This window comes from Antrostomus carolinensis, unplaced genomic scaffold, assembly GCF_000700745.2.
Source record: "Antrostomus carolinensis isolate BGI_N321 unplaced genomic scaffold, ASM70074v2 scaffold31605, whole genome shotgun sequence".
Classification (NCBI taxonomy): Eukaryota; Metazoa; Chordata; class Aves; order Caprimulgiformes; family Caprimulgidae; genus Antrostomus; species Antrostomus carolinensis.
In genome coordinates this window covers 2,214-30,128 of record NW_010318939.1, presented here as the reverse complement: position 1 = coordinate 30,128, position 27,915 = coordinate 2,214, and the positions used below count along the sequence as shown (strand labels likewise).

The window sequence follows — 27,915 nt, the reverse complement described above, 5'->3', positions numbered from 1 at the left end:
GAGTGTTTCTATAACATTGAGCATTATAACCTTCAGTGTACCTTCATAAGACCTCTTAAAGGAAAGTGCTATTTTGCCTGTTGTATAGATAAGAAACTTGTGCACAGACCGTTTAAAGTTTATTTTCCTGTAATATACTATTAGATACCTAAAATTACGAGTCCAGTCTGAGTCAGGCACTCCTACTCCTTCTAGATACACTGGAAATAAACAGGAATCTCCAGGGGTTTCCAGTGGCTTTTGGCCATGACCTTCTCTCTTCATTAACTGAAGAGGATGGCAGTCTGGATAATTCAAACTGCTAAAGCTATGTGGAAAGTACACAGGGATAAGCAACTTGTTTGTCAAAAAACCAAGAGGCTATGGCAGGGCAATAAGTTAAACCCAGGTCTTTCAACACATAGAAGATATTACCCTAATCATTGTTCTTCCCACAAATCTAAAGGGTAACAATTAAGCCACAGCTAAAGTGAAGAGTGGAACTTTCTAAAGGTGAGAGAGGGGTTTAACTTCCCAAAATTAATGGGAAATGCAAGGAAGGCAGATCTCTGAGAATCCCTCATTACAAGGAGCTGCCCTGAGCAGAGAGACTAAAGGCAATCTCTGCTGGAGTCTGTTCTGGTGAATCAGTGCACAGTGTGTAGAGCAGGACTCAGAATGTGCTTCTGTGCAGGCACTTAGAACATAAACGCACCAGAAACAATAGCTTTGGTTTTTGTCTTTGCTCACTTCTCCCATCTCTCCCTCTTATTTAAACTGGTAAGATCCATTAATATCAGTGAACTTATTTAGTGTTAAACCAGAGTGAGAGAGAGAATCAAGACTGAGTTCACCGAGATACAATGATGACTTAGACTGAGGTAAAAGGCTCACACCAAAAATCTCTTACTGAAGCACCAAGTGTGTGCTTAGGAATGGGGGTTCAGACACCCAGATTTACAGCATGAACCAGGCAGGCCTCTTTCAGAATTTATTAACCAGGGATGCCCCCCCTAACAAATTACTTATTTTAAGTCATGATGGAACTGAAAAACACTTTGCTTCTAGGTAAGCCTCACTCAGATGAGGGTAAAGAAATGTCCTAACATAGAAAATAGTGAATCCAGTGGGAAGAAAACAACAAAAGATGAAAAAAAGAACAAACTCACCTGTGCTTCCTTCTCCTTTCATTGCCCTCATTAGCTCATTAGCTCTCTCCTGACAATGGAGTGATTCTAGCAGGTACAATACGTAGTCATCGAACATCAAGTGAATAAGGTGAAAAGACCCTGATAATAAAGTGAACAAACAAAAAAGCCATTGACTGTCTCAATGCACTCATTAAACCAATGATTACGGTATTCAACACAAACACTACTGAGTAGGACTGCCTCCATAAACTACTGTCACTGAAGTATCTCTCCTACTTAGGGTAAGGGAGATCAAAGTAAAACTGAAGACTAGCAAACTCTGTTCACTCCTGGATTTATACAGGCTTATACAACCAATTATTGTGGTTTAGAGTGCAAGGAGGCTGCCTAGCTGAGACCTGGGACTTCTTGGAGTTTTCTTCTCCTATTTTATCATTGAACTATTTAGATAATTACACTACAGTGGAATTGTTTCCTTTTTTCTACAGGACCATATATAAATTTCTGTCAGAAGTAGAATCCTGAACTGGCTGCCTTAGTGACATGTCCTGGTATGAATTTTCTGAACTACCTGTGTCATTGGACAAAGAAATTAGAGACTTTAATTAATAGGAAGGTAAAAACAATCTTCCAAATCTCCTAATGGTATCTGTCTACAAGTGCATTGCCCGGACTGGATGAGACATCCATTAACTGTGGACAGCTATCTGCCACAAATCCTCAAGTAAGATTTGAGTACAGATGGAGAAATTGCTAATATTGTTAGGAGGAATGGCTTGGGTGATGCTATGAACTAGAGAAATGGAAATGAAATGCAATAGCATGCTGTAATAAGCTTTGCCCTTAGAGATTTATATCATCCTCTCATTAATGTACTTCCTCCATAGAAACACAAGTATTAATACTATTGCACAAGGCACTGGTGAAACCTCACTTAGAATATTGCATATAACTCTAGTCACCCGTGTTCAAGAAAAATCAGTACAAGTGGAAACTGGTATGGAGAAGATTAACAAGAGGATGCGGGGAATGGATAATAGGTTTTAAATTACTAAAAATGCACAACTGGCTTATTCTGCAGAAAGGAAGTGAGTTGCTTCCCATAATTTATAAAGAAGGATGCATGTCAGGGATGGTGAAGAAATGTTTGCCCTAGAGCACACACAGCCACAAAATTGGATGTGTAAGAGGAGACCATAGCTGCATTTCAGGGGAAAATTAGAGGAGCAAAGCAACAGAGCGGAGACATTGTGTAGCATCCTCCTGAAAGCAATAACATTCATCTGCAGAGGAAGACTGACGAGTATCAAGATGGAGTTTGGTCAGTTTATGCAATAGACTCCATGACACAGAGTACCTGTATTCGCTCCAGACAGCATCTGATAGTACAATGTTTTGGGGTTTTGTTGGATTGGTTTGGGATTTTTTTTTTTCATTTGTTTGGGTTTTTTAAGCTCCTATGTTTATTTAGACTTGCATGGAGTATTTAAAGCATGTTCATGTAAGTCATTAAATAAATCTGGCAACTGCAAATGCAACCAGGTTAAAATAACAGCAGCTCTAGCAGCTGACTTAAACCAGAGAAAGATCACCAGCTGAGAGGTAAACACAGATCAGCTACTACTAGACAAAAAGAAATGCCTCATCTAGATGTGTTCTTTTTGAAATTCCATTACTACGTTCTGAGGAAGAACACTTCCATGGGAAAAAGATGTAACAATTTTAAAATTCAATCAAATTTCATAATGATTGGTTTCTTCACAGGGAGGTTATGTTTATCTTGGGATACTCACTTTTACCATGACAAAGCATAACTTCCCCTACTCCAAGTTCTCTACTCAAACGTACTGTTGAAGGGCAGAAGAAGTTGTTTGAAAGGCTCTCTATCCTTATACAATTCTAGCTGGCAATTCAGCTTTCAAAGCAGCTCTGAGCACATTCTTTTTCTTTGTGACCTGGATAGTCTTTGTGTTTCATTCTCTCACTCCACGCCTGCATGGCTTCTGTCATCACTGATATGAGCTGAGCACACACACTGGGAGGTGAACATGTGCCTTTGTGTTCCTGGGCAAGACAGCATAGACAAAGGACATACGTGATTGCAACACCTTTACTGTGGGGAGGAAATCTTCAGCTGTTGGTGAACCTGAAGCATTTAATTGTTCATCTGTTCCACGTATCTAGGCAAATCAAAATGATAACTAGTTTGCCCACCCTTGCAAGGGTAAATACTGGAGATCTTCACTTAACTACTGCAGAGAATTTGGGTTTAGAAATCTTTTGGGCTCAAAGTTTTGTTAAATAAAATATTATTCAATTTAACAGTACAAGAAAGACAGCAGACCTGGCTGATCACCTTGTTACTGACCTAGGATTTCCTCAGTAGAAATCTAGATTATCAAGAATCTCCACAAAATACTCACTCTTCTTCTGACTGCAGTTTTTCAGTGGAAAGTTTCTATTGTCTGAATGCAGTTACTACTAATAAGTATTTCCAAGGACAGAAAAACAGGCCTAAATGCTGTCAAAGTTCATGTGGTGGTATAAAGCTCAGGGTATTTAGTGTTTCCCATCAAAATCCTTGCTCAGCTTTAATTTTAAATTAATTTTTAAAGAAATTTTCTTGCAGTTTCATAAAAAGTTTAGAAGTGCAAACTCTAAACACTAAAATGCTAGCAAGCAAATGATAAGACACCAAGATTTGCTATTTTCAAAAAAAAAAAAAAAAAGTCTTTTTTTTGGGGGGTCTAATGCTTTATTTTGTAGACTTGAGGTTGGCAATACTGAATGCAGCATTTAAAAACACTCTAGTGCCCTTGTCACTCTTTTGAATTTCTCTCTTCCTCTCCTATTATTTCTCTCACTGCGTATTTTTAAACTCTGTATAGAGGTTTTGAGCCCAGAATTTGCGTGAAAGACACTATACAAACAAGTTGTTGGTACTGAATGAATGCAATATTTTTACATTTTTAAATGACTCAAATGAAATGTAAGCTATGGAGTGAAACCAACATCAGGGCACGTATTTCAGCTACACAGTGAATAGCTATTCAGCACAATCTACAATAATTTATTCTGTGTTTGAAAGCTACTGTTTTTCACATTAAAATATTTAGTTCTTTCAAGTATATCGTTCAGTACTGGAACATATCCAGCTGTGGCTGGTAAACCATATACTTCTTTAGGAAGAGGTAAGAAGTCATTCAAGAGACTGTAGTTACAATAATAAATAGCATTTGTCTCTAATTCTCAGGAGTTAACAGATATCATGGCAATGATTACCCAGCTGATGTACAGTAAGTATCAGCAGCTATTAACAGATACAGCAATTATGTGTAAGTAGCAAAACAACAGTGAGATTTCCAGATCTGAAGAAAATCATGGAGCTTCTATTACAAATTAGTTACTTTATACACTAGATGCATTACCCAGACACTGCCACCAACTGTGCCTTTGATATGCATAGACAGGAAAGAGGGAGGGAGGGAGGCAGGCAGAGAGAAGAAGGGAGAGGGAGCTTTTTTCTCTGGCAGGGATTATTTCAACCTGCCCATCTCACCATGCTTAAAAGCTTTGCAGAATCACATCTCTGTGCTAGCCAGCCCAGTGCCAGGTGTTCCAAATCTGTCCAATCAAATTTCTGTATCATATATTTCAAAGATAAAAATAGATCGTCCTGTATATAGTAAAGATCTCATCATTTAACATTCTTTTAATTTTAAAAAAAGATACACTGTGAGCATCTGAGCCTATATATTGCTTGAAGTGGAAAAAATAATTAAAAATCAGTCCACTGAAATGGCTTCCAATGCAGTAAAAATGCAAAACTTTTTATCTAAGTTAAGAACAATGGTATATATGTAAATATTTAGACTAGTAAATCAGTCTTTGTTTCTCTCCATAGAACTCACTTAAATGCATACATTATTCTGAAAAGCTAGAAGGAACTGTGCTAAATTAAGCACAGCAGAGTTTTTTGCCATCTAGCTCTGAGCTTTTTACATTCAGGGGTTATTCTTTTGGAACTTGCTCAACTCTATTTTATGAACAATGTATCTAATGGCCTTGCAGCAAAAGAGTAACATCATTAATACAAATTATTATAAATTTGTGTCTGTGGCTAAATAGCATTTGGGATAGCCCAGTCTTCTGCATGATAGGGTGAGGATAGGGTTTTGCTATCATTCTCCCCTTTGCAAACCTGAAAGCTCAGATATCCTCCTGCTTCCACTGGAGTTGTACTTGAGCAGGGAAAACTCCACTCTGTATAAATGGACTGAACTGTTGGACTGAACCAACTCTTGTCACATCACCTCCAAGGAGAGAACACACATAGCAGGCTGCAGATCTCCGCAGCTCAACAAATGCTTATGTGGTTCGTACAAGGTGAAATAGTTGCAACAGAAAAGAGTAGAAAACCTTCCCACAGGACAAACCATCTAGCCACTTGGTTAGAGATCTTGTTCTGGCAGTGATTAACGCTGCTTCAAGGCTGCCGAGGCAAGTAACTGTGGTCTAAGCAGCAAAACATGGCAGATGCAAAAGAATTATCTTTGATTTTACTTTTTTAAAAATAAAGATTTCTGAATTTGATGAAAATCACAAGCTATCTCAGGTTCACACTGGGCATGATTTTTTTTTAAAAAACTCTTCCTTTGGCTACCAAATTGAAAAGCAGTTATTGTTCCAGTTGTAATTATAACACCACATACCCATGAAAAACACATCAGCTATCACCAGTGCATTCTTTCCCCGACTGTGGTTACATGTAAATGTACCAAATTAATGTTCAAAGGTGTGTGTCCATACAAGAAGGATAAACATGCATTTGTACACACAGACTAAAAAGACAAAAAACCCTTAAAACCCTACAAACTTAGCTGAGCAGTTGAAGTTCTCAAAAATGAGTAAGTCAAGAGTCAAGTTTATAACAGATACAATAGGTTATTTTGTTAGATCTGAGACATTATATTGTAGTGGGTCCCATACTCAAACCAACAGATAATTCTCAATCTTCTCATTTACTTGCTACATGGCAAGTTCATAAATGTTTCCATTAATAAGTAAGAAATCACAGCTGAGGATCACTGTGAAGACTGTCCAGATAACTGGTGATCTAATAACTATTTGGGGAATCCATGTTTCATTAAAGATGTTTTGGTGATTGATGCTCTGAAACAGAGCATGTTTTATAAGGTTACAAACATATCCTGAACACGAATAAAAATAATGTTGTAATGTGCAATTCAGTAGCAATAATGTATCCTTAGGGGCGGTTTAATGTCAGCATTTCATGACTTGTAACAGCGTAACCTCAGCACTGCACTAATAAAGGATGTTTTCTCATTTGTTGGGTACTCGTCTGTTTCACAGGTTGGGATTATGCCTACAGAGAAAAGTATAGCAACCAAAAGTGCTAGAAAACAAAATTCAGCATTTGTTCAACATTCATGCAAAGACATTTTTGAGCACTGGGGGAAAGTATATTGTTAAGCAGTATCAGCTACTTTTATGCCCACAACAAAAGAAAAGCTGCAATGACTCAAGGAGAAAACGAGTCCTTAGAGGAGGTTGAAAATAGATGTGATCAGATACTGGTGCTGAAAACGCAAATTAGCAGGTGGAAATTGTGATCATCTAGGGGATGCTCACTGTTCTGATGACTAATGGTGACTCACTAATATCTGTTTGGAAAACTCTTTACAATGGGAAACCAAAGAAAGTAGTTTCAGATTAAAATATAAATAAAGATTATATTGTGCCTGTCTGATGGTATTTGAATTTATGCTATTAGATGGTTCTAATAGCATAAAGGACATCAAAGCTCATGGCAGAAAGCCTTGCAGTTGTTCACTGCAATGCCTTCATAAGTTCATTCATTATTAATCTTCTACTAACATATTCGGACAAATGTGCATTTATAAAAAACATCCCTCATGCAAAATCTGGTCCCAAGTGACTGTGAATATTCATACTCATGACACAGCAGTCCATTTTCAATAATTTCTGCTTTTAACTGATTTTAAGCTGAACTGTTTGTATCCCAGGATTCAAGACAAATCCCCTTTTGAAACTGTGTTGGAAAGCAATGTGGTTTTTTTAATTTAAAATGTAAAAGTCTGTTTTTCCACCCTGGCTGAGTTCTAAGAGAATGGAAGAGAATCTGTGAAGGATATAGAAACATACTCATTTTGCAAAGACTAGTTCAGAATGCTGTGTCCTTTAAAAGCAGATCTGGCAAAGTGGTTCACTGGAGAGCTTTTCATCCACTTCAGTGCAAAGTCATCTTTCTTAGCATAACACATGGTCAGAGTGGTCTGGGTAACCAGGCTCACTTTGCAGTGAAGTGCATTAGGGAACAGTCCTGTAATCAACTCCTCCAGCTGACCTGTGACCGATAACTCCAGCTACTGGCTAACAACAAACAGAAGAAAGCAGTAATGTTTTCAGCTCCCCTGGCTAGATCTTGAAAACAGACATCTGTCTGAGCATTATTTCCAAACGTCAGTAGCCCCAACTTTTTTTTAACTGAGCCCTGGACGTGTGGAAATTGGTTAGGTTTTCATTTGAACTGTACATTACTAGCCAGGATACAGATTTTTTTGTTTTTGAGTGTGGCATGCAATTATTACAACAAAATGAAAGTACCAAAGCTGGGCGCACTGTGCAAAGTCATGTCCCGAATTACTCGAGTACCAAAACAGGACCACATCAGGAGGAACTGCTGAGCTACTTTCTTCAAAGAGCCTTGTCTCTTGGCAGCTACCTGCAAGAAAACAGATATACCTGATGTGGAGAAACTTTTATCTCTATCACCTGATACAGGTGAATGATGCACATATCTGTCATCTTTTTCATACTGAAAAACTATTTATCATTACCTTCACATTAAAATATGCGCTAAAAATATCAAAAAACAAAAAAGCCCCATAAAATCTTACACAAAAAGCCACCTTGGAACTATATACAGCCTTTGGAAAGAGGAAATAAGGAAGTATTTTTCAACACCAAGACTGAATTTTCTGTATAAATAATGAGAAGACTGCCAAAAAATTGCTCTGATTGAGGTTGTGGAGTCTCCTTCTCTGGAGATATTCAAGACCCTCCTGGACGCCTTCCTGTGTAATTTCGTTTAGGTTCCTGCTCCGGCAGGGGGATTGGACTGGATGATCTTTCGAGGTCCCTTCCAATCCCCAACATTCTGTGATTCTGCATGTGTGATTCCTCTTAACCTAATTACTTACATGTTCATTCTTGCTTCTTAGTCAAGGAAGCAACTGATAATCAAGAACACTTGATCTACACTGAAAATTTATAAAAATATTTCAATTAAACTTTACTATTGAATATAAAACATTTTGTTCAGTCATGTTTTTATTTTTGTGAATTAACGTAGTCACTTTACTAGCAAAAATACTTTCCAGAAAGCACACTTTAGGCATCAGTTCTTCAAAAATTTATTTATCAGTCATGTGCGTTAAAGAATTAGGTTCATCCAATTAGCTGATAAAATTAATGTCAAGTTCTTAATGAAAATTACCAGTTATTGTCTGAATTTTAAATTGCATTCCACTGACTAAAAGAAGAGTTCCCCAAAACTATAAAAATATTTGAAGTAACATGGGAACGTATCTGCTGGTTTCTGTATGGATCTTTGGCAGCAAAGAGAGAGGGTAGCATTTTTTTTCCCCCACTACTTCTTAGCTCTAACAACTGGAATGAAGAAATTATAATAGAGCATCCTAATACAAAGTATAGTTAGTGACATAAGTTAAAATAGTTTCATACTTTATGTAAAGTTATGGTGATGCCTGATCACTTTTGAAAATATTTTCTAAAGATTTGCTAGTAGGTTTCTGCATGCACTTAAAATAAAGTAGAAGCTCTTGGTATACTGAATCAGCTCAAAATGTAACGTAAACTTGTCCTTGACTGAATGGTAATGTAAACTTTCTTCCTTATATTAGAACGTATATAAATGTACTAGCTAGCCTAAATATCCTTTTCATTAAAATCTTAAAAGGCCAGACTAGATTATGCTTTTTATTTGCACTATGCAGTTGGGATGACTCTGAACTGATCTCTGCATATCCCTGAAATATTTATGTGATTAGAAACCTCAACCCTGTTCCATTCTTGAATATCATCTTTTGGGACAGAATAGACAAGAGCAGAAAAAAGCAGAATCCTGAATGTGAGCAGTTCTCATACTGAGCATGAGAAGTGGTAAGATTTTGCCCACTGTTGCTTTACTCTTGCTTATTACCAATGCCTGGGACTTTCCCCCACCCCCCTTTCTATTTTTGGTAAAAATCTATGACCTGAGTAGAGTTCATAATGCACATCAGTGAGTCAGGTCCTTACTCCTGCTTACCAACCTTTACAACACATCTGTCCACCATGGAATCCAGCCACTCGATGTACGACTCAATGGGGGACTGCTCCTCCAGAAGGTGATCAAACTCCTGATACACTGGCAGACAAAGAAAAAATAGCCTACCTCAGTAACTGGATTTCATTTTGAACAAAAGAGAAACAAATAGAAAAAACTTCCAATAACATTGCAGGTTTTCTGTGGTTTTTTTATAATAGATTGCTTAGCTACAACAAATACATCTTTCTTGGTGTTGACCCAGTAAGTTTGCTTGGTCTCTTTTCTTGTTTCGACTGAAAGTGATGGAGTTATTGGAAGTGGTATTTTACTGTGAGCAAATCAAGAGCTATTGTTTGAAATTAGTCTTTTGATTTAAGCTTCAGTTGTCTGGTGTGCCCGGAAGTGAAATGTTTATGGTGTTCTCTACGAAGAGTGTGAAGCTAGGCCTTGACCCTGGTGATGAAAAAAGGTCATGCATGAAATTGATTTAGAAATGCCTAAAGAATCTTCTAGACACCAAGTGGATGAGTATTGTTGATGGGGCTCTCTTCTGTATAATGCTTTAGTTGCAAAAACATGATTTAACTGCTCCAAATCATCTATTTGCAATGCCAGACACACAAAGCATTTCCATAAACTTCTACTTCTTCAAAACAAATTGCTACCAGTGCACAAATGCTGTACTTAATTTATCAATAAGAGTTTCAAAAAGCAACCTGCATACTTTTTAACCTCTCCCAAGTACAAATATTCATATTTTATCATAGAAAGTAAAACCAATAAAGTCATTCAACTGCAGCTCTTAAAACTGCAAGTTTTCAGTTTATTTATGAGAATCAACGGCTGGAAGATAAAGAATCATGTGCTTTGACACCCTAAGAAACTATTTTTCAACTCAGCTACAATAAAAGGCCAGGTAAGTCAAGAAGAAAGATACTTTCTATCTGCTGTGTTACAGGAGGATCTCAATGTGCTGTGCATTTCCATTTATGCTTAATTATAAATAACAGAAGTAAGGAATTTCCCACCATAAGAAAGATTGTGAAGGAGGTAAAGCTTAGAGATGATAGCTAGAGAAGTGAGACAGAGAGGCTATCTGATAATTATACAAAGAATAAGCTCCCTGGTCTCTAAGTTGGATCTAGGAATGCATTTGCTTTACACTTGACTTTAACTTTGTCTTACTTAGACTTGCAAAGGCTGGATGGTCAGAAACATTGTTTGGGGAAGAAGGGAAACAACGATGTTTGGGCAACCTTGAATGGACAACCTCTATTCAGGACAGGATCACAAGGAAATCTAAATATTGATTCCTTACCTGAGTATTTGACTGGACAAAAACTGCCTGATACAACAGATGAAGTAATTCATATGCTGTGCAAAGAGGGGAGCAAGAGTGGAAAAACAAATCAGTTGCCTGCTTTGCTGCTGGAGCAATGCAACTGTGTACAACAACCTATTTGAAAAAAAAGTAACTGTTTAGCTTTTAGTGACTGTTAAAAATACCTCAACAGGATCTGATGAAGAGGGAATAAAGAAGAAACCATGTCAGAGACAGCTACCATAGCAGAACAGGAAAGAGCTTCTTGTACCCAGTGATTTTTCTCCATTTTTCTCTAAGCTTGCTTATAAGTTTATAAGCTTTTATTTTTTCTTCCCAGTTACAGTAGCTGGAACTTGTACTTCCTTGATTATTGCCACGAATGTGAAAGCAGGCCTTAATTCCATGTCATATGAGTCACACAGAGTGTGATCTTTGAAAAAAATCTTTGGTCTAATAAAATAAACATCAAAGATGAGAGGAAAAAAAAAAAATCCAAGTTCTAGAATAATTTCTATACATGTCTGCACATCTCAGTGGAATCCCATCTCATGATGAACATTCATATTAGGTTACCATTTCTAGGTAATTGCTTATTGGACTATATGGGCCTAAAATATGGAAAAATATGTTCAAATCCATTAGACTTCAGGAAAATTCCATTTGATTTGCTTACACTTAAGTGTGTATTTAAATAGTTAGCACATAAAAGAAAAGCTTTCCTAAACAGCAAGGATTTTCTGATTGAGAGCCAAAACTGTTGCTGCTACGAGGGATTATAACTTTGAAAACTCTTTCTTTTTGGTGGAAGGATCTTGGCTAGATACTGAAAACATAACAGATGACAGAAGGATGCACCCAGCTTCTGGACCCAGTTTCACTACATGCTACCTCCCCTGTTGCCACGTCAAGTATCTATCTCAAAAGGGAAGAGGGCCATGTCAGGAAATGAATCAAGGGTTAAGAAGGAGCAGAAAGAGTACCAAGCACCTCTTGCTGGAAAGCAGAGCTAACAGAGACAGCAAGACCCATCCCTAAACTGAGGAGAAGATTTCTAGTGTTAACACGGTGGAATGAGTGCCAAAATCAACTTTGCAGGGCCCGGTATGCATGTGAAAGTGTCACCCCTCCTCTTCCCAGTGACTCACTGAAAGAGTTACCCCACTAGCAAACCTACCCTTGCAGGGCTCCCACAACTGGTTGCCCGGGTTGCTCCCCATTAAGGCTGGTTCTGGATAAAAGATGACTGGTCCTCCTCGGGAGAGAGATGGCAATACAACAGGTAGGTTCACAGGGAACTGAGGTTATTAACGATGCTAAAGACAAAGTTGGTCACCTCTGATGCCTCAGAAGTACAAACTCAATGTGCTGAGAGTTACACCCAAGCTTACAACCATGCACTCTTGCTGGTCAATGTAAGTTAAATATTACATGTACCAAAGATCTTTGACTCTAAAACCAATTTGCCAACACCTCCAAAGTAACTTTTCAGTTCATGCCCTTCACTATGCTAGGCAGAATCTAAATTAGTCAATGAGCTTGCTTGATGTGGGACTTCTACTTACTTATAAAAGTTCAGGGTAAAAGCTTACCCCATCAAATTATCTTGTTTATGAAAACACTGTGCAAAATGGAGATTTTTATAAATAAAATTTTACAAGGGACTCAAATACACAGTCAAAGTGTCAAAGTCATTCAAAAGACAGCAATCCTGCAATTGTACAGCAGGAGAGACTGGACTTTGCCAGGTTCAATGGTTAACTCGTAGATTTAGTTTGCTCAAGTTCGTGGAAAAAAAATCTTCCTGAATTTGAGTGCAACTTTTGTGCCATTGGCTGTTCTGGATACTAGAAAGAAACTCAATGGCAGAGGGCCCAGATCCATGCCTCAAGATATAAGACTTTGACAGGGCTTTGCTTTACATTTTGATAAATGTCTTTATATTTATCTTAAGCCTCCAAGCAAACCAATGGCTGCAAAAACAGTATGACCTTCACTGAGCTTTGTTTCCAGCAGGAAACTGAGTTCACCTGGCTTTATTTGAGGGTTCTGCTCTTACATTGTATGATGAGCTTTCTGTGTTCTTCCCGTGAGTCCTCCATAGTATAGAGGGTTTGTTTGGTAATGCTATTCAGATCCACATTCCTCCAGTCCTCCAGCATTTGAAATGTGATGTCTGCACTGTGGATCACTGTTCTTGATGCCTGTAATCCAATCCAATCTATTCATTAGTTCATGGTTTATTAGGTTAAAAAATAGTCTTTATCCCCTTTTATGCTTCCTTAGCTAGGCTCACTGAGTTGATTCTCCTCAGGGACCCCCACCCACCAGCCTGATGGACATTACAGGGCCATCTAATCACAGATAACTCACAAGTGATTTTGCCTATTTAATCAACTGCAAGTATTTTGTTTGCATCCACCACAAACCCTGATGATGAGCAACCCTGATTTGGTGGTGCTGTTACTAGACTCCTCAGTCTCTAACAGCTCTGTTGGTTTTCTTGACTAGCTTCAGCACAAAACCAAAAAACAAGAAAAATCAAACCAAAACCAAACAAATCCCACTCAGGTTTGCACCCTCCCCTCTCCCAAATGATGAAGACTCTCGTTCTTCCTTCAGCCACATGAAAAGATTAAAGCTCATCTGCCATCAGATCTGCTTCTTGGCTGGTTGAGACAGGGATCTGCAGTTGATAATGGGGAGGATGGGCTGAGAGGAAAGGAAAAGACCCAAGGTCATGGTCTCATAACATACACCAGATCTCTGTAAGTTAAGCAGATATGATAACCCAAATTAAGGTTATCAGCTTCCTCAATGAAATGATGCATTTGAAGAGTCCTTCATCTAAGTAAACTGTTTGATCCCAGGTCTGCTGCAGAAGGTTGTGGTCTCTGTATCACGATTTCCTCCAAATCCCTATGGACCTCCAAAATTCAGTGATGATCCACAATGTTTGGGGAAAGGTAGCACTGGCATCTCTGCCTCCACCACTAAAATAATGGAGGAAGAGATCTACAGAGAAGTCCTTAAAGGAGTGGGTTTTTTTCCCCAGAGCTTCTTCCTGTGGGCTTCACCACTCACAGGGTTAACCTGGGGTGTTGTGTACACCTTCCAAAAGTGGAACTTTCAGTGTGACAGAGAAAACAAACAGTCTGCTTCAATATATGGGTAAAACATCAATGAAATCAATGCATCCTCCTCCTTTTTATACTACACAGAATTTGGCCTCATGAATTTTTGATAGGTAATTGTGATCTAAACTGGTGAAAAGCAAACACTTCAGAGTAGTTTTTATATTAACTTGCTACGGTTGCAAGAATATTTCTATTTAAAACCCCAGTGGTTCAACCATTTTCATTTTTACTAATTTGCATTTGATTTATAATATACAATTAGACATTGAATTTTTTGTCAGGCATATAGAAATTCTTGCTTTGCAATAGGCCTGATACAAACCACACTCTGAAATCAAAGGAATGCTTCTCATTTATTTAATGGAAATGAACCATTTCTTCAAATCAAATAATAATTTTGTTTCATAAAAGTTCCCTGCTGAATTTAATGATGAAGGGTTGCCAGTTCTCTAGAAAAGCAGTTTTTGCTTATTACTTTTTGATTTCGTAAAGATGGTCACAATAAGAATTGGAGGCAAACTGCTAACATTATCTCTTCCTCTTTGGGTAAAGTCCAGCCTGTCAATTCATAAAACTATTTGAAAAGTCAGTGCAAATGGCATTCAGCTAACTTGGGTAACTGAAATATTTACTTGGCAGAGATGATTTAGTGATGTCTGTCGCCGGAGTATTTGTGAGAATCTTCTGGACACTGCAGGAGAGAAGAGATACATATTTACATACCGTGCTAAATAAAGAAAATTATTTCTGAAAATACTAAATTAAAACAAGAACCCCAAAAATATATCCAGTTTCCTATGTACCATTGTGGCCTAGTTTTAACTTAGTTTAAACCTTGACCTAAAACCTTAAATCTGGACGCTCAATCGATTTTATAGAGGTATATTACAAGCAATGATTTATAGATGCTGTGAATAATGAGATGACAAGAAAAACGTAGAGGACAATGGAAGAGCTTCGCTTGTTCGGCATAGCAAATTTTTCTCTTGATACACAAAGGAACTGAAGACCAGAAAGAACTATTTAATAGAAAGAAAAATGTTGGTGCCAGAACAAATGGGCGTAAAATAACGATAGCTACATCATGTGTGGAAATTAGAAAAGGTTGCTAAGTCTTCATGCAAACAAGTTTTGGAGGAGTCTGACTGGACAAGTAGGAGCTAAAATCTGTTTCAGGTAGAATTTGATCAAAATTTCTGAAATAGATTACAAGATATACTAACATGCTATGGGGTAAGATGACCATAGAGGTATTTGCTGGTCCTCTGCTCCTATTTTAGATCTTTGAAGCAATAAGGACCTTGTATTGAGATATTTCCTATACTTGGATTTTAAAATGTTGTATTGTGCATCTTTTGCCTGAAATCCATGACTCAGGAACCGCAAACCTGACCAAGGCTTGCAGTTACTCCTGGCAGTATCTCCATTGGCTGTGTACACTATCACAAATTCTGATGAGGAGTAAACACTTGCAGAAGCAACATAGGCTCATGTAAAAGCTAGGATGTTCTCAAGTTTTTTGTTATATTAAAATCACTAAAGACTTGCAGACCTATCCAAGCAGACATTAGATGTGGACACAGAGTAGGTTTTCCCTCTGTACTGTACATAGAGGCAGTTAAAGAGTACAGATTAAGAATACAAAATGTATTGTCTGTCTCTTTTTCTCTCCCTATAAGATGGGAAAAGATTTTGCTGTTGCAGATTCTTGGTATTTCTGAACTGACAAAGATGTGATAAAGCTGTGAATAAGTTCTGACTTTGTGTAACTTTTAAAATAAATTAGTAAACAATGCAAAATACTTAAAACTAGTTGTTCCATTCTGACTGTTCTCAGTAAAATATACACCTAATTTTCCATGCTGATCAAAACAGTTAATCCTTCTCCTAAATTAGTTTTTTTTTTTCCTTTAACTTTGTGGTGTGGAATTTAGTGCTCATGAAAGGCAAAGAATTGAGAGCCGTGAAATAAAGCAGGCTTCATCAATAGGTGATGTGCACTGCAGGCGTCTACAAAGCACGTCTGAAAAGGACTAGTGCCCTTTCCTGTGGTGACAGGGTAATTTGATCTCCTTCATTTTTAACTCTGGCACTTTTTTGAGTAAGGGCCTCAAGCTGTATTCAAATTGTGCTAGCCTAAAGGTTTGTTTAATAATTTCCTTTGCTTAATATCATCCCTAATGTTTGCTTACTATCAACAAAATTAATTTCTTAGCAGAAGCCACAAGAAAGGAAAAGCATTTCTCATTTTGAGCAGAGCCTCATTTCACTAAATGAAATTGGTTCTCATGAACAAGTGGAGACTGTAAGTGAATGCAAGATTTTGATGCTGACAGGTTTTAATTTCTGAAAGAACACTAGTCTCACTTCCAATTAATTTGTAATCAATAAACACTATATGCATCCTAGGTTAACAGGAGAGAGATCGGGCAATACCTACATTCAAATTTGATATTTCGTAGATTTTCTGGTAAATCGTGGAGAGCTACTTTCAGCCACTCATCCAGTTGCTTTGCAAACTTTCGGATCACCTGCGTCAAACTGAAAAGAGAAATCACTGCATAAGAAATATGTTTACTCTGCCTTATTCTAATAGCTGTGAATGTGTGAAGACTATGGGTCAGTTATTTACAACTCTCTATTATGCAGAGTTGTTGACATATTTTGGTTTGTAGTCGTGAAGAAAAACTTCTGAAAATGTTTGCAGGAAAAAGAAAACATATCTCAAAACCTCACAAAGAGTGAAAGTCTCTGAACAGCACTGCATTCATACTTAAAACCAGTATTTTTAGTTTGAAATAAAATAATTCCCACTCTGTACAAACTTTAGAATATAAAATCACAACTCTTTAAAGAAGACAATAGATCGAGCTTTGGATTTCAGCTCAGCTGTGCCCATGTTTATATAGATGTACACAGGAATGTGTAAGTGAAGCAACAACTAACTTTGCTGCGGGCTGGAGCCAGCAAGTGGGTGATGATGATGGGGAGGAACTTCCAGGCCAAGCCCGCACAGGTGGGGGAAGTGGAGGTGGAGCAGGACTGCCTGCTTATCTCTGCACAGGACAGGAACCTTCCCAGGCAAGTGAGATTTCTCTCCTCTCCCTTACTACCCTTTTCTGATGGCTCCATCATTTCCTGATAAACTTGGTAGGCAGCTTGTTCTGCCTTTCTTCTTGGAACTGCTCAGTATAAAATGAAAGTTTCAGGGAAGTGCAGTGGGGTGTTGTGCAGGGGAGCCTAATAGTTGGTCCTGCCAGACCGAGCTGCACTGCCTGTAGCAATACTTGAGGTACACAAATGAGAGAGAAGAAGCAAGAACATTTCCCTCTTTCAGCCAGGCAGCTGTTTGTCCTCCTAACATTCTGCACTGAGAACAGAGCTGGTAAAATAAACATGTCCATAGGTCTGTTCTGCTCCACGCAGACACCTAACAGGACAGGGGATGGATGACAACTGATACGTGCACTAGAAAGTGGCCTTTCTGGACAGCCAACATTGGTTCCCAGGAAGTCCCTCAGAGGATTCTGGCTGAGTCAGCAAGATTTCCTTCAGGAGCTTCCATTGCAATGAGACCCTTCTTCACCCCCTCCAGTGCAGGCTATGGCTTAATAGCCACAATCTGGCCCTTTATATGCATTACAAAAGTCTATATTCACACTCAAGTCTCTCCTTATTTGCTATGAAAGAACTAAGCAGCTTGAGAAAAGGACTGCTGTTCTGTTTAATCCTTCCAATGAAATAGATTTGGGGGGGTGAGGGGCAAAGCCTGTAAAAATGTACATGTCTTATCAAGGAAAGCCAATACTTAGGACAGGTTTCTTGTGGAAAAAAACACTTTACCTGTACTGTAGCAGTCATACAATGTGCATAGGAGAGCAGAACATCTTGAAAACATTTGCCATAACTACAGACTCTTTAAAATCTTGGGGGCAAAATATACAACACCAATAATAAACTCCTAGAGCGTATATTCTTAACAATATTCTTAAGAAATTACTCAATCTCAGGAAGGCATCAGTCACTAAACTTGTACGCAGATATTTAGAAAAAGAAAGTTTCTTGGTTACACTTTTTGCTGTGAACTGCTGGTTGTTGTCCCGCTTTACCTACATAAGCAAGACTTCTTGGACTCAGATGAGCTCCAGTTAGAAAGACAACAGCTGAGATCTACCCCATGGGATGGAAAAGTGAACTTAGCTTTGAAACAAAGGAGACAAATACTTGTTAATATTAATAAAGTGATCCCAAAATAAGCATGTATCTGTTCTTCATAGGATAGTATTTAAATTAAACCAGTTTGTCCAAAACTTCACAAGTATGATCTTCATGTTTTATACTCCTGGCAAGGAGAATAATAATAATTGGGTTCCAAGACTGTAAACAGAGACAAATGCTTAGGTTGCAGTGTCTGAATATGCATGTGGGTATTTACAAAGAGAGCAGCCAGGCCAACTCCTCTTTTCACTACAATTCAGAATACTGTTATGTTGTTATCCCAGACTGTCTGAAATTTTCAGAAGATGGTGTGGCACTCTACAGCGTGCAGATTTCTGATATTACCTGAAAGTTGAGACATGACTATCAGCTTCACGTTAATAAGCCAAGAAGAAGATGGTATCCCTTATCATATCCTTTATCATACAAAAAATATCAAGTTTTTAACAATAAAAGTCTTGTTAAAATCTGAACATTTCTTCAGGAACTTGTCAGCTCTTCAACTCCTTCAAATTGACACTGTGGTTTAAACTCAGGAAATGGGTGGCAGCAAGCAGCTTTGTGAGAGCTGGTGCCGTTCTTGAAGAAAAGATGCATAACAGACAACTGAGCTAAAAGTGCCAGTGCTGCTAGCTATACTGACCTGTCAGGTAATGCTTGTAGTACCGTTGGCATCAAAACTCCAGAAATTGCTTTGTACAAAATTGAATCACAAACTCCCACTATATTCACTACAGTTGAAGAACCCAATACAGGCAGCATATGAGGAGGCATCCCTTGCCAAAAGTGCAGAAGAAAACTTTGAACCTGGAATCACAAGAAGAAGCAGGAATTTTGAAGTTAAAACAATCAAAGGCTAGAAATACAATTTTCCTTAAATGGCCCTGCTTATATAGCACCTGTTTCAGCCCCATATCTGGACTGATGGTGTGCAACACAGGCAAGGCACATTCCTTAGACAAGCTTATACTATAACACAGCGCACAATGGGACACTCTTGAATCAGTGGCACGGTGTCCTTGTGTTAGTACAGTAGAGAGGTTCAGGGGAACCACCATATTTTTACCAGCGGTGAGTGTAACTCTTTGGTTTCCACATGTCAACCCTTTTTCTCTCTCTTTGCTCTGTCTCTGTATACAAAGGAATGTGATCTAGGGCTTGGTGTAGGGAGGGAGAGGTGGATAACACATGGCTTACAGGGCTCAATATACCATTTTTTGTCTTCATTTGGGGAAGAAACACTCTGCTTTTGGATTTATTCTTTCCTCCACTATGAAGGAAAGAGGAGAAAGAATGGAGAAGGAGAAAAAATAAAATGGGGAGGAGATTTTAGTCAGCAAAATATACTTCTGAAAATTTTCATTTATGAAATAAAGGCATTATTCAGTGAATGATATGGTCAGTTCTACAGCAGTCAGGACACCAACGTTCCTGAGAGATAACCTTTTGCACACAACCCGTACTGAAATACCACACTAAGTACAGTAAAGAATATTTTCCATTAATATGTTGTTGCTGCTCAGCCCTTTCCCCCACATTGATCCTGATTAACAGATTCCCTAACAAAATACAACATCCTGCTACTAAGAAAGGTTTCTGAGACTCATTCAGCAAAACTTCCTGAATATGTGCCACTTATTTCTCTCATCTGGAAACATCTAGACTGGGTACAATGACTTAAAAGAACCTCAGCTTTAAAACAGAAGAATGTGAGAATTAAATAGTGAGAGGAAGAAAAGCAGGGAATTTCTTGCCATTGTTCAGAAGGCAGAGACAAAAGACTTGTTTCCTTTGATTTTTTCCAGAACCTGAATATCATATTTGAATCAGGCCCTCAGCATATCTATAGTCAGATTTTTTTTCTGAACTAGATGCCTTCGCCGCACGTAATATAAAACTGCTTGCATTCCAGGTTTTATTTTTTCAGCTCTAATTATAGAACTGTCTGCATGTGCTGCCAGAAAACCCTCAGATTCAATCAGATACGCAACAGGTACAGTCCTTATCCATCTCTAATGGACTGTATCAACTGCTGAGCTGCACTTCAGTCCAACTGAGCAACTGGAGACTCCAGCTACAGCTTTCTGGGATGTCTAGGAAGCAGTAGGCCCTGCACTGCCCTGCACCTTTGTTAACAGACCAGCACAGCCCAGCATTTTGGCTGTGGCACTTGCCCTGAGTTTGTGCTGAACACTCAGGAATTCCTTCAAACAGCTCAGTCTCAACTCAAAGTTTAGAAAAGTGGTGGTGGACACGCTTCTTGGGTTGTAAGAACTGTATTGTCCAACATCTTGTAAGGGGATATTGCTACCTTAATCTTGCTGAAAAATTGAGAGACAAAAACATTCCCATTGCTTTTGTTCCTCTAACTCACATAGTGTTATAAGTGAGATTTAATGCTGTTGTCCACATATTATGTACTCAAGTATAGCTATTGTTCATCATTCGTGAAAAGGGTCAGCCACCACAAAGCCATAAGTTTGTAATATCACATTCAAAATAAGCTCTCAGATCCATTAATACCTAATGTATCATTAAGCTACTGTAGTTTCCAACCATACCTCATCAAAGTTTGCTCTTATTACAGTGTCTAGTATCCTCTGACAGTGAGTTCTATACATCATAATAAAGGTAGAAACCTGAAAAAGAATGAGAGGGAGACACACAAAAGATCATTCTACTTTAAGAAATTGGCCTTTAAAACTATCAGAATATAGAGAACAAAAAAATAAGTTTTCTTCTTATCTTACCTATGCACAATTGCAAAAATAATGAAATTGGTTAGAGTCTAGTTAGATTAGTTAGATTAGCTTTAAGATGAGTTTTCTTCTTAAAAGTAAATTCTCCCTTTGAATTCATGGATTTTTCTATGTCAATGGGGATTCTTCAAATGTAAGAGGAGCAAAAAGCCTCAGTGAGATCAAAGACGAGAATGTGGCCCTAATTAGGACATAAAGAACTATAAAACCCTATTCTTTCGTCCACTTTACATTGATACTACACATGTGAATAGCATCACAAATCTAGCAAGCTCAGCCAAGAGCAGACAGAGCACTTTTGTCATATGTGCAGATAGGATTCTCTTAATTTCCAGTCTAGAAGGATAAGAAATGCACTGTCCTTCTGCTCAAGAAGGCATCAGAACTGTTTTTCAGTTTGCCATCAAATGAATTCGCAGATTAAAGAGCTTAAACATATTTAAAAGCAGTTACCTTCAAACCTCACCTGTTATTTGTAATGTAACTTTTTAAAAAAAACCATGCATGGGCTTTAGAAATATTGTACAGCTGATATACTCCCCTATTTTAAGGGAATATATTTCTATTACATGAAGTAATTAAGTCCCCCATAAATAAAGTCAAAACATTATTAAACTTATTCTAATTTAAAGTCTTTATATTTTAGATAAACTCTTCATCCAGGGAAAAATCCCAAGACAAGCTGAGAAAATATTTCCAAAGTGTTACCTTCTCCTCTGGTAGACTGGCTGGCAGATTTAGATCTTTGACATTTGGAAACTCTGGCAGTAATGTTCCCAGTTTGGATCGTGGTGAATACGCCACTGTCTGTTTGGTTACTTCTTTTTTTCCTGTTTCGTTGACCCAAGCTGCTCCTTTTTTAGAATACATTACATCGTAATACTGGGAGTTCTCTTTAACTGCAATTCCGTAATAATGGTACCTGACACAGAGAAACGTATATTTTATAAAGCAGATTGTTATCAAGTTAAAAAAAAAAATATGGGGGTAAGAGAAACTCATAATGCTAATGATTTCTACAGCAAAATGAACTGTGCAATAGTTTATATATTATTAACAAGCATTGATTCAGTAGCAGAACATTGTAGTAATGTATTGGGTTTCCAATTTTCATTCCTCCTGGTAAAAGTAGCTCTCTTCAGAGTTAATAAAGCTGACTGTTGCAGGGCAGGAAAATAATGGACTTCAATTTTTTTTCTTCTTATGAGGAAAAAAAAAAAGCATCCTAGAGCTACTTGTTGGCAGAGCTCTGCTATGCAGTTGCTCCTTTAGTTTAGCAATAAGTAGAGGTCTCTGGACTGGCTCTTCTGTTGTTATTTCAGCTCCCTGATTCTCAGACTGTTGAGGGCTGGTTTGACCCCTGAAAAGTGGGAGTCTTTGTTGCAAGTAAGTTGATAAGAAATGTTTCAAAAATTGAAAACACTTCAGTGAAAAGAGAGGGGGGAAAAAGGCTTTTGCTGTAAAGCAGTGAAGTAGGAAACATACAGTTCAATATTATTTGTATCATAAGTTACTGTCAGCGCTGGGCTTAGATCAGGCAGAGATACTACACAACACTGTAACTGTCTGTCCAGACCACAGTGGGAGTTACACAGTGTGGCTGTGCTATAAAAATGGATTGGTGGCCTTATGGCACAAGTTTGTGCTACACCTTAGCTTTATTATGCATGTTAATGGAAGCACTGATTATCCAGTTTAACTCTTGCATCAAAGCAGCAAAGGTAATCTTATTCTTTCCATAATTTTCTAACTTTTATTTCAGTTTCTCATCTGTAGGCACCACCAACAGCTAAGTTTTTAGTGACTACAAAAGGCATCACAAGATTCTATTGCTCGTATACTTTTGAGTCACCCTGCTTTCCTAGAGGGCATTTTCAATGATCTTCCAGTTCTCTCCTTACAGCCTAGCAAAAGCCTATCAGACCATGATGAGACACTCTCTTCCAGATCCCACTACGATGGCAAAAGTTACCATCTCTTAATACTTGTTGTACTCCTCAGACTGTTACTGATTTCAGAGTGCTGACCGCAGATCTGTTCACTTGAATGGACCCAGGTTCACTTTAAGCAAAATTAGCTGGTTTTACAAAGGTCATCGATTAAATGAGTGAAAAATAGAATCTAAGTGATGGTAGTTGAAACTAATGCAGGTCACTTTTTTTCATTTTTTCACTCACAGTCATTCACCCACAGATCAGTACTTGTCAATCTCCAGCAGAAAGTGGTGGCAAAGAACTGGAAGCCCTAATCTTGTCTACCAGCACAGATGGGCTGAGAGGAGGCCTGGGGAGCTGAAGTAAACTTCTAGTATGTTCTAGATGTTCCATGTTGTCCACTAAAACTAAAAGCTATCTTGAACTCAATACTGAATCCAAGTGAGATTTATTAAAACACTAAGATGGCATGGTATGAATGGGATTTCCTAGGTTCAATACTTTAGAAAGCCACACTATCTGCTTCAAATTTGCCCATCAGGGCTTAGGCCAAAATGCAAATTCCACACCAGAAACCAGGCTCCAGATCAGTCTTAACCTCTTACAGATAGCTAATGGCAAGTTTGTGCTCACACTGGGGTTATAACATCAGCTGTAGAAGTTTGGCTTTTCAGCTTAAATGGTAACAACTCCAGCTTGCAGTTCAAGTCCCCAGTCTGTAGCAGCTGTCATGCATGCACTGCATGTAAGAGCCACAAAGCTCACACAGGTCCTGTGTGGTATGGCTGGGGCTGGGGAAACCAAAAAGGAAATGCTGCAGGGAGCTTTCCCTCACAAATTGCTGAGGGAAATGTGGGGGGCGGGGGGGGAAGGGAAAAGGACACAGCAGGCAGACGTTCTAGATGGACTGAGAGGTTTGTATAACTTAAACACGGGTGAGCCTCATATATTAAGCTTCCTCTTAAATCCATTAAAGAAAAAAATTAATGAAAGCTTGGAAAATGTAGTAAATTTAACTGTGCATTATTTAATTTCTGGTATATTTCACTTGACAGTAAACTACATAAAAATGTTTTCCAGGTAGTTTCAAAATCACATAGACAGCAATAGCCAAACTAACTCTGAAATTTTTCCAGATAGCTTCCTCCTTTGGTAATTTTACCATCCCAAATGGCAAAAACTCACTGGTGCAGTTTACAAGGGTTCTTTTCCAAGCACTTTTCTATATTTCCATCAGAAAAAAAACCCAACTTAATTCAATAAACAGGGCTTGGAAGTTTGATCTGTAAAAGAATAATATTCAGACTACACAGTTCTTTTTGTGGTAAATAGTGGAATGCTTTTTCTTCTCACAGAGCCGGTATCTGCAGTGCTCCTTTAAAGAAAGAAGTAAAATTCCCTTCACACCATGTAGTGCCCATCAGTTTAACTAACCTCTTATGCCCATAATTGAAGAGTTTCAAGCTACAGTACAGAAAGAAATCAACTTTTATGTTTAGCTGCCTTCTCATGCCTCACCTGTAGTGAAACTGTTTTTAAGCTCAAGACGATGGAAAACAGCTGCATGTTTACAGCAATAAACCCAGCTGCAAAAAAGAAAGCCTCACAACTGATGACCAAGAGTGTAGCACCATTGTAGCTCTGAACTTTGTAATGTTACAAGGCAGCCGTGCTATAAAAAGACTGAAGGCAGAACAGTGTGAAGTCAGATAATCTTAACCACTTCTGTGGCCGAATTTCCTTTGGCAGTAGCAGGGAAGTGGAATGAAAATCATACCAGCAGCAGTCAGCACAGCTGGTGATAAAAGGACTGAAGTGTTAGTGCCTGAAGTAATTTATTTACATAACACTTAATTGGGATGCTGTCAGATGTTTCTGAAAACAAAACCATAGCTGAGCTACAGCTGTGCTGGGTCTGCAAGGAGTGTGTTTATTGTAAAGAGGTATAGTATGCATGTAGCGTGTGTGTGTGTGCGTGTGTTTATACCTGTCCTCTTCACTGGATTAAATGAGAAGGACTTCTCTGTATACTATAATTCTTGGGGTGCTAACCACTGACAAAAAAGTAGGCATCCTCTTTTGAAGCAGAAGAACTCAATTTCGCAGTTACTGGGGCTGTGAAATTTGAGTGAATATAGCCTCCCTCACAGGGTGACCAGGAACTCTCAGGGCCCAGGGATTTTGCAGAGCACAGAGAGCATGCTTCACAGAAACTCCTCCTTATTTTCTAGATAGGGAGCAGAACCATTGCAAAGGTGGCACGAGAGGAGTATGTGACCTGAAAGCCTCTCTGATAGGCATGCAGGTTAGGGGTAAAATATGCAAGAAATATTGTCTCATTGATTTTTAGCCTCATTGAGAGTAAAGAGACATAGCTTCTGGAGATGTAAGACATCTTCAGTCGACAGATCAAGAGCATCTTGCCCCTCTGAGAGAGTCCTGGAGCTGTGGGAGGAGCTCCAGTTTGGAAATACAGTGGTGCTCATTCCTTTCTTTAAATCAGAAGACAAATAACAAAGTTATAGCCAATGTCAGAGTGATTTGATTATTTATAGGGGGTACTCTCGTTTGAATGCTTCCATAACGTAACTTGTACATACTTTCACTCCATCTTTAGGAACTTCCACAGAACTTACATTTGGTTCTAAATCTGGGCCTATCATGCTTTCCTAATATGCTGTTGGACTAGCCCAGAATTTGCACCTGAGAGATTTCTGGTAGCTCTATTATGAGTGATGTTAGGGTAGCTCAGAATTTGCATTTGGGAAGAGATTGCAAATCTTCAATTAGGTGCTTAAGAATAACTGTTCTAGAAAAAGAAAGCTTAGTTATAAAAACTAGGAAAATCTCAAAATGAGGGAAAGGACATTTGGCCCCAGCAAAGAGATATTTGCATGGACCACTTTTCAGAAGAACACAGTAAAGTTAATTTTAATGGTATTTCTTTTAGCATATTTATTTATTTAATTATTTAAAGCTTTAGTATGTAAGTTCAATTCTCATAGCATATTTGCTTCTCAGCGTTTAGCAATATTGTGTTTCTAGGCTTTATTTTGAAAGGGAAGCTTTACCAGCAAATTTTTGCAAACGTGCTGTCTGAGGTTTTCATTTCCTCTCCATAGTTTTCCATTTGTGATCTACAAAGACTACCCTTAGACTACCCTGTAGAATTCTGTGAAAGCTAATCAAGTAAAGCAGATATTTACAGATACATATAATTTAGGGGGCTTATGTTTGCCATAAAAAGATCCAAAGCACCACTGGAAAAATGTCCACAAGCAGAAAAAAGATAATTATATATATAAAAACATCACTGTACCCTCTTTATAAATTGGTAGAATTGCATCTTGTCAACAGTTAGAAAAAGTAAAATACTCCAAGAAGTGCATTCTTCTTTCCACATCAATTTCTCATTCTGGATTTAGGATGAACCATTTTCAGGAAATACCATCTTTTGGATAAGGCAATAAACTAATTCCTTGATGACTTAAAGATGTGTTGGATTTCATTACACAGGAAAAACAGTGTTTAAATCCAGGTTTGTGGACAATTTGAGTTTAGGCAAATGTATATTCCAGGTAGTATTTTGCCACTTGTCCTCTAAACTGAAACATGATGTTAATCCTTTAATAGTAGCTTCATTACTCCTTAGTGTGCATGTCCTTTACGTTGTATAAAGTGAGTTGAGATTAAAACATTATAGGAACAATATGGAAAATATTGCTGATGAAATCAGTAAAAGGCCTCAATTAGACTACCTTTACAGGATCACTGCTGAATCAATACGACAGTGTAAAGAATACAATGGAACCTCCATCAAAGTTGCATTTTAAGTACCCAACTGGACAAATATTCACTGATTTTACACTGTTCTATTCAGTAAAGCCAGAGACAGATCAGACCCCATATGAGATGATAATAATACCATACACTGCTTACTTTGATTGGCCTCTGGTTCCAAGTCTTCTTGTCGTTAGCTGTGGAAACTGTTGCCTTATTATCTGCAAATAAATAGAACTGATATTAGAAAAAATTGAAAAGCAAATTTACTACTACTTAATTTATTACAGACTGTTAAGACAGAAAAGCAGAGACCCTGTACAGCAATGTCAGCAAAATACATGGCAGGAGAAATCAGAAATAAAGCTTTTGATTTTTTCCATTACTGAAAAAGGGGAAAGATACTTTAAAATTCAGTATCATTCCATTAACTACTGTTAATTTAAACAAAGACTTTCTGAAGTTACTGGGGTAGAATACATTTCCTTAAAAATCTAAGATCGGTTCTGCCTCCAAGGAGGATTGTATTTAGAATTGACCTACTATTTATTTATGTCAGTTTGCAGGATCAACAGACTTGGTTTTGCTGCAAATAGAGGAAATTCTATTTTTGAGAGTTTTGGCGGCCACAGTTCTTTGAACACCTTCACAATCCTGCCATTAAAGGCACTCCTTTTCTTAAAGGGTGATTCCCTGAAAAGGTTTTGGTATTTGACAGGAGCATCACTTCTACCAGGGACAACTCACTGTTGCATTTGTAAAGATAGCTCATAATCAATTTAGCCTCTATGGAAAACAAGTGCATCTCAGAAACAGCAGAGTATCATCAAGAACCTAGACTACAGTGTGTCAGTAGAAATTGAAAGAACATTGCTAATGTAAAGCAAAACTTCTTCAGTGCCAGGTGCATTTAAGGAAATGTATCAATGAAGGTAGATTGTGCCCTCAGTAATCAGAGCCTCTGTCAAACAGGCTAGTCCTGATGAAAAAGCTCTGCTGTAGCTGCTGGAAAGGCAGTGCTCAGCACCTCACAGAATTGAACCTGATTTTCGGTGTGGTCTTCAGTGGGAGGAAAATTCTTCTGGCAGAACAGCCATGAAAGAGACTGCAGTAAGCCTTGAAGATTCACTTGTAAAAGGAATTTATTTCTTTTTACATTTATAATCTATTTTGTGTTTTCATTATATAAAGTTGATAAAGGTTTCCTCTTTGGTAGGGTAACTGACTAATAGTAAAGGAGAACACACATATAAGATGGAATT

General features: G+C 38.1%; 1 protein-coding gene across 1 annotated transcript in view; it reads right to left on the bottom strand.

Annotated features, from left to right (window-relative positions):
• The window catches only part of RFX4 (regulatory factor X4), a gene marked incomplete at its 5' end in the record, with an annotated part of 50,212 nt that extends 23,338 nt beyond the window's left edge, over positions 1-26,874 (bottom strand). Inside the window, 10 exons of the mRNA XM_010169105.2 lie at positions 1,149-1,268; positions 7,779-7,896; positions 9,509-9,603; positions 12,885-13,029; positions 14,595-14,653; positions 16,403-16,503; positions 18,824-18,987; positions 20,742-20,819; positions 21,648-21,861; positions 26,813-26,874. Coding sequence (XP_010167407.1) covers positions 1,149-1,268; positions 7,779-7,896; positions 9,509-9,603; positions 12,885-13,029; positions 14,595-14,653; positions 16,403-16,503; positions 18,824-18,987; positions 20,742-20,819; positions 21,648-21,861; positions 26,813-26,874 — 1,156 coding nt within the window. The remainder of the gene's footprint in view (positions 1-1,148; positions 1,269-7,778; positions 7,897-9,508; positions 9,604-12,884; positions 13,030-14,594; positions 14,654-16,402; positions 16,504-18,823; positions 18,988-20,741; positions 20,820-21,647; positions 21,862-26,812) is intronic.
• Between the last annotated feature and the right edge of the window lie 1,041 nt (positions 26,875-27,915).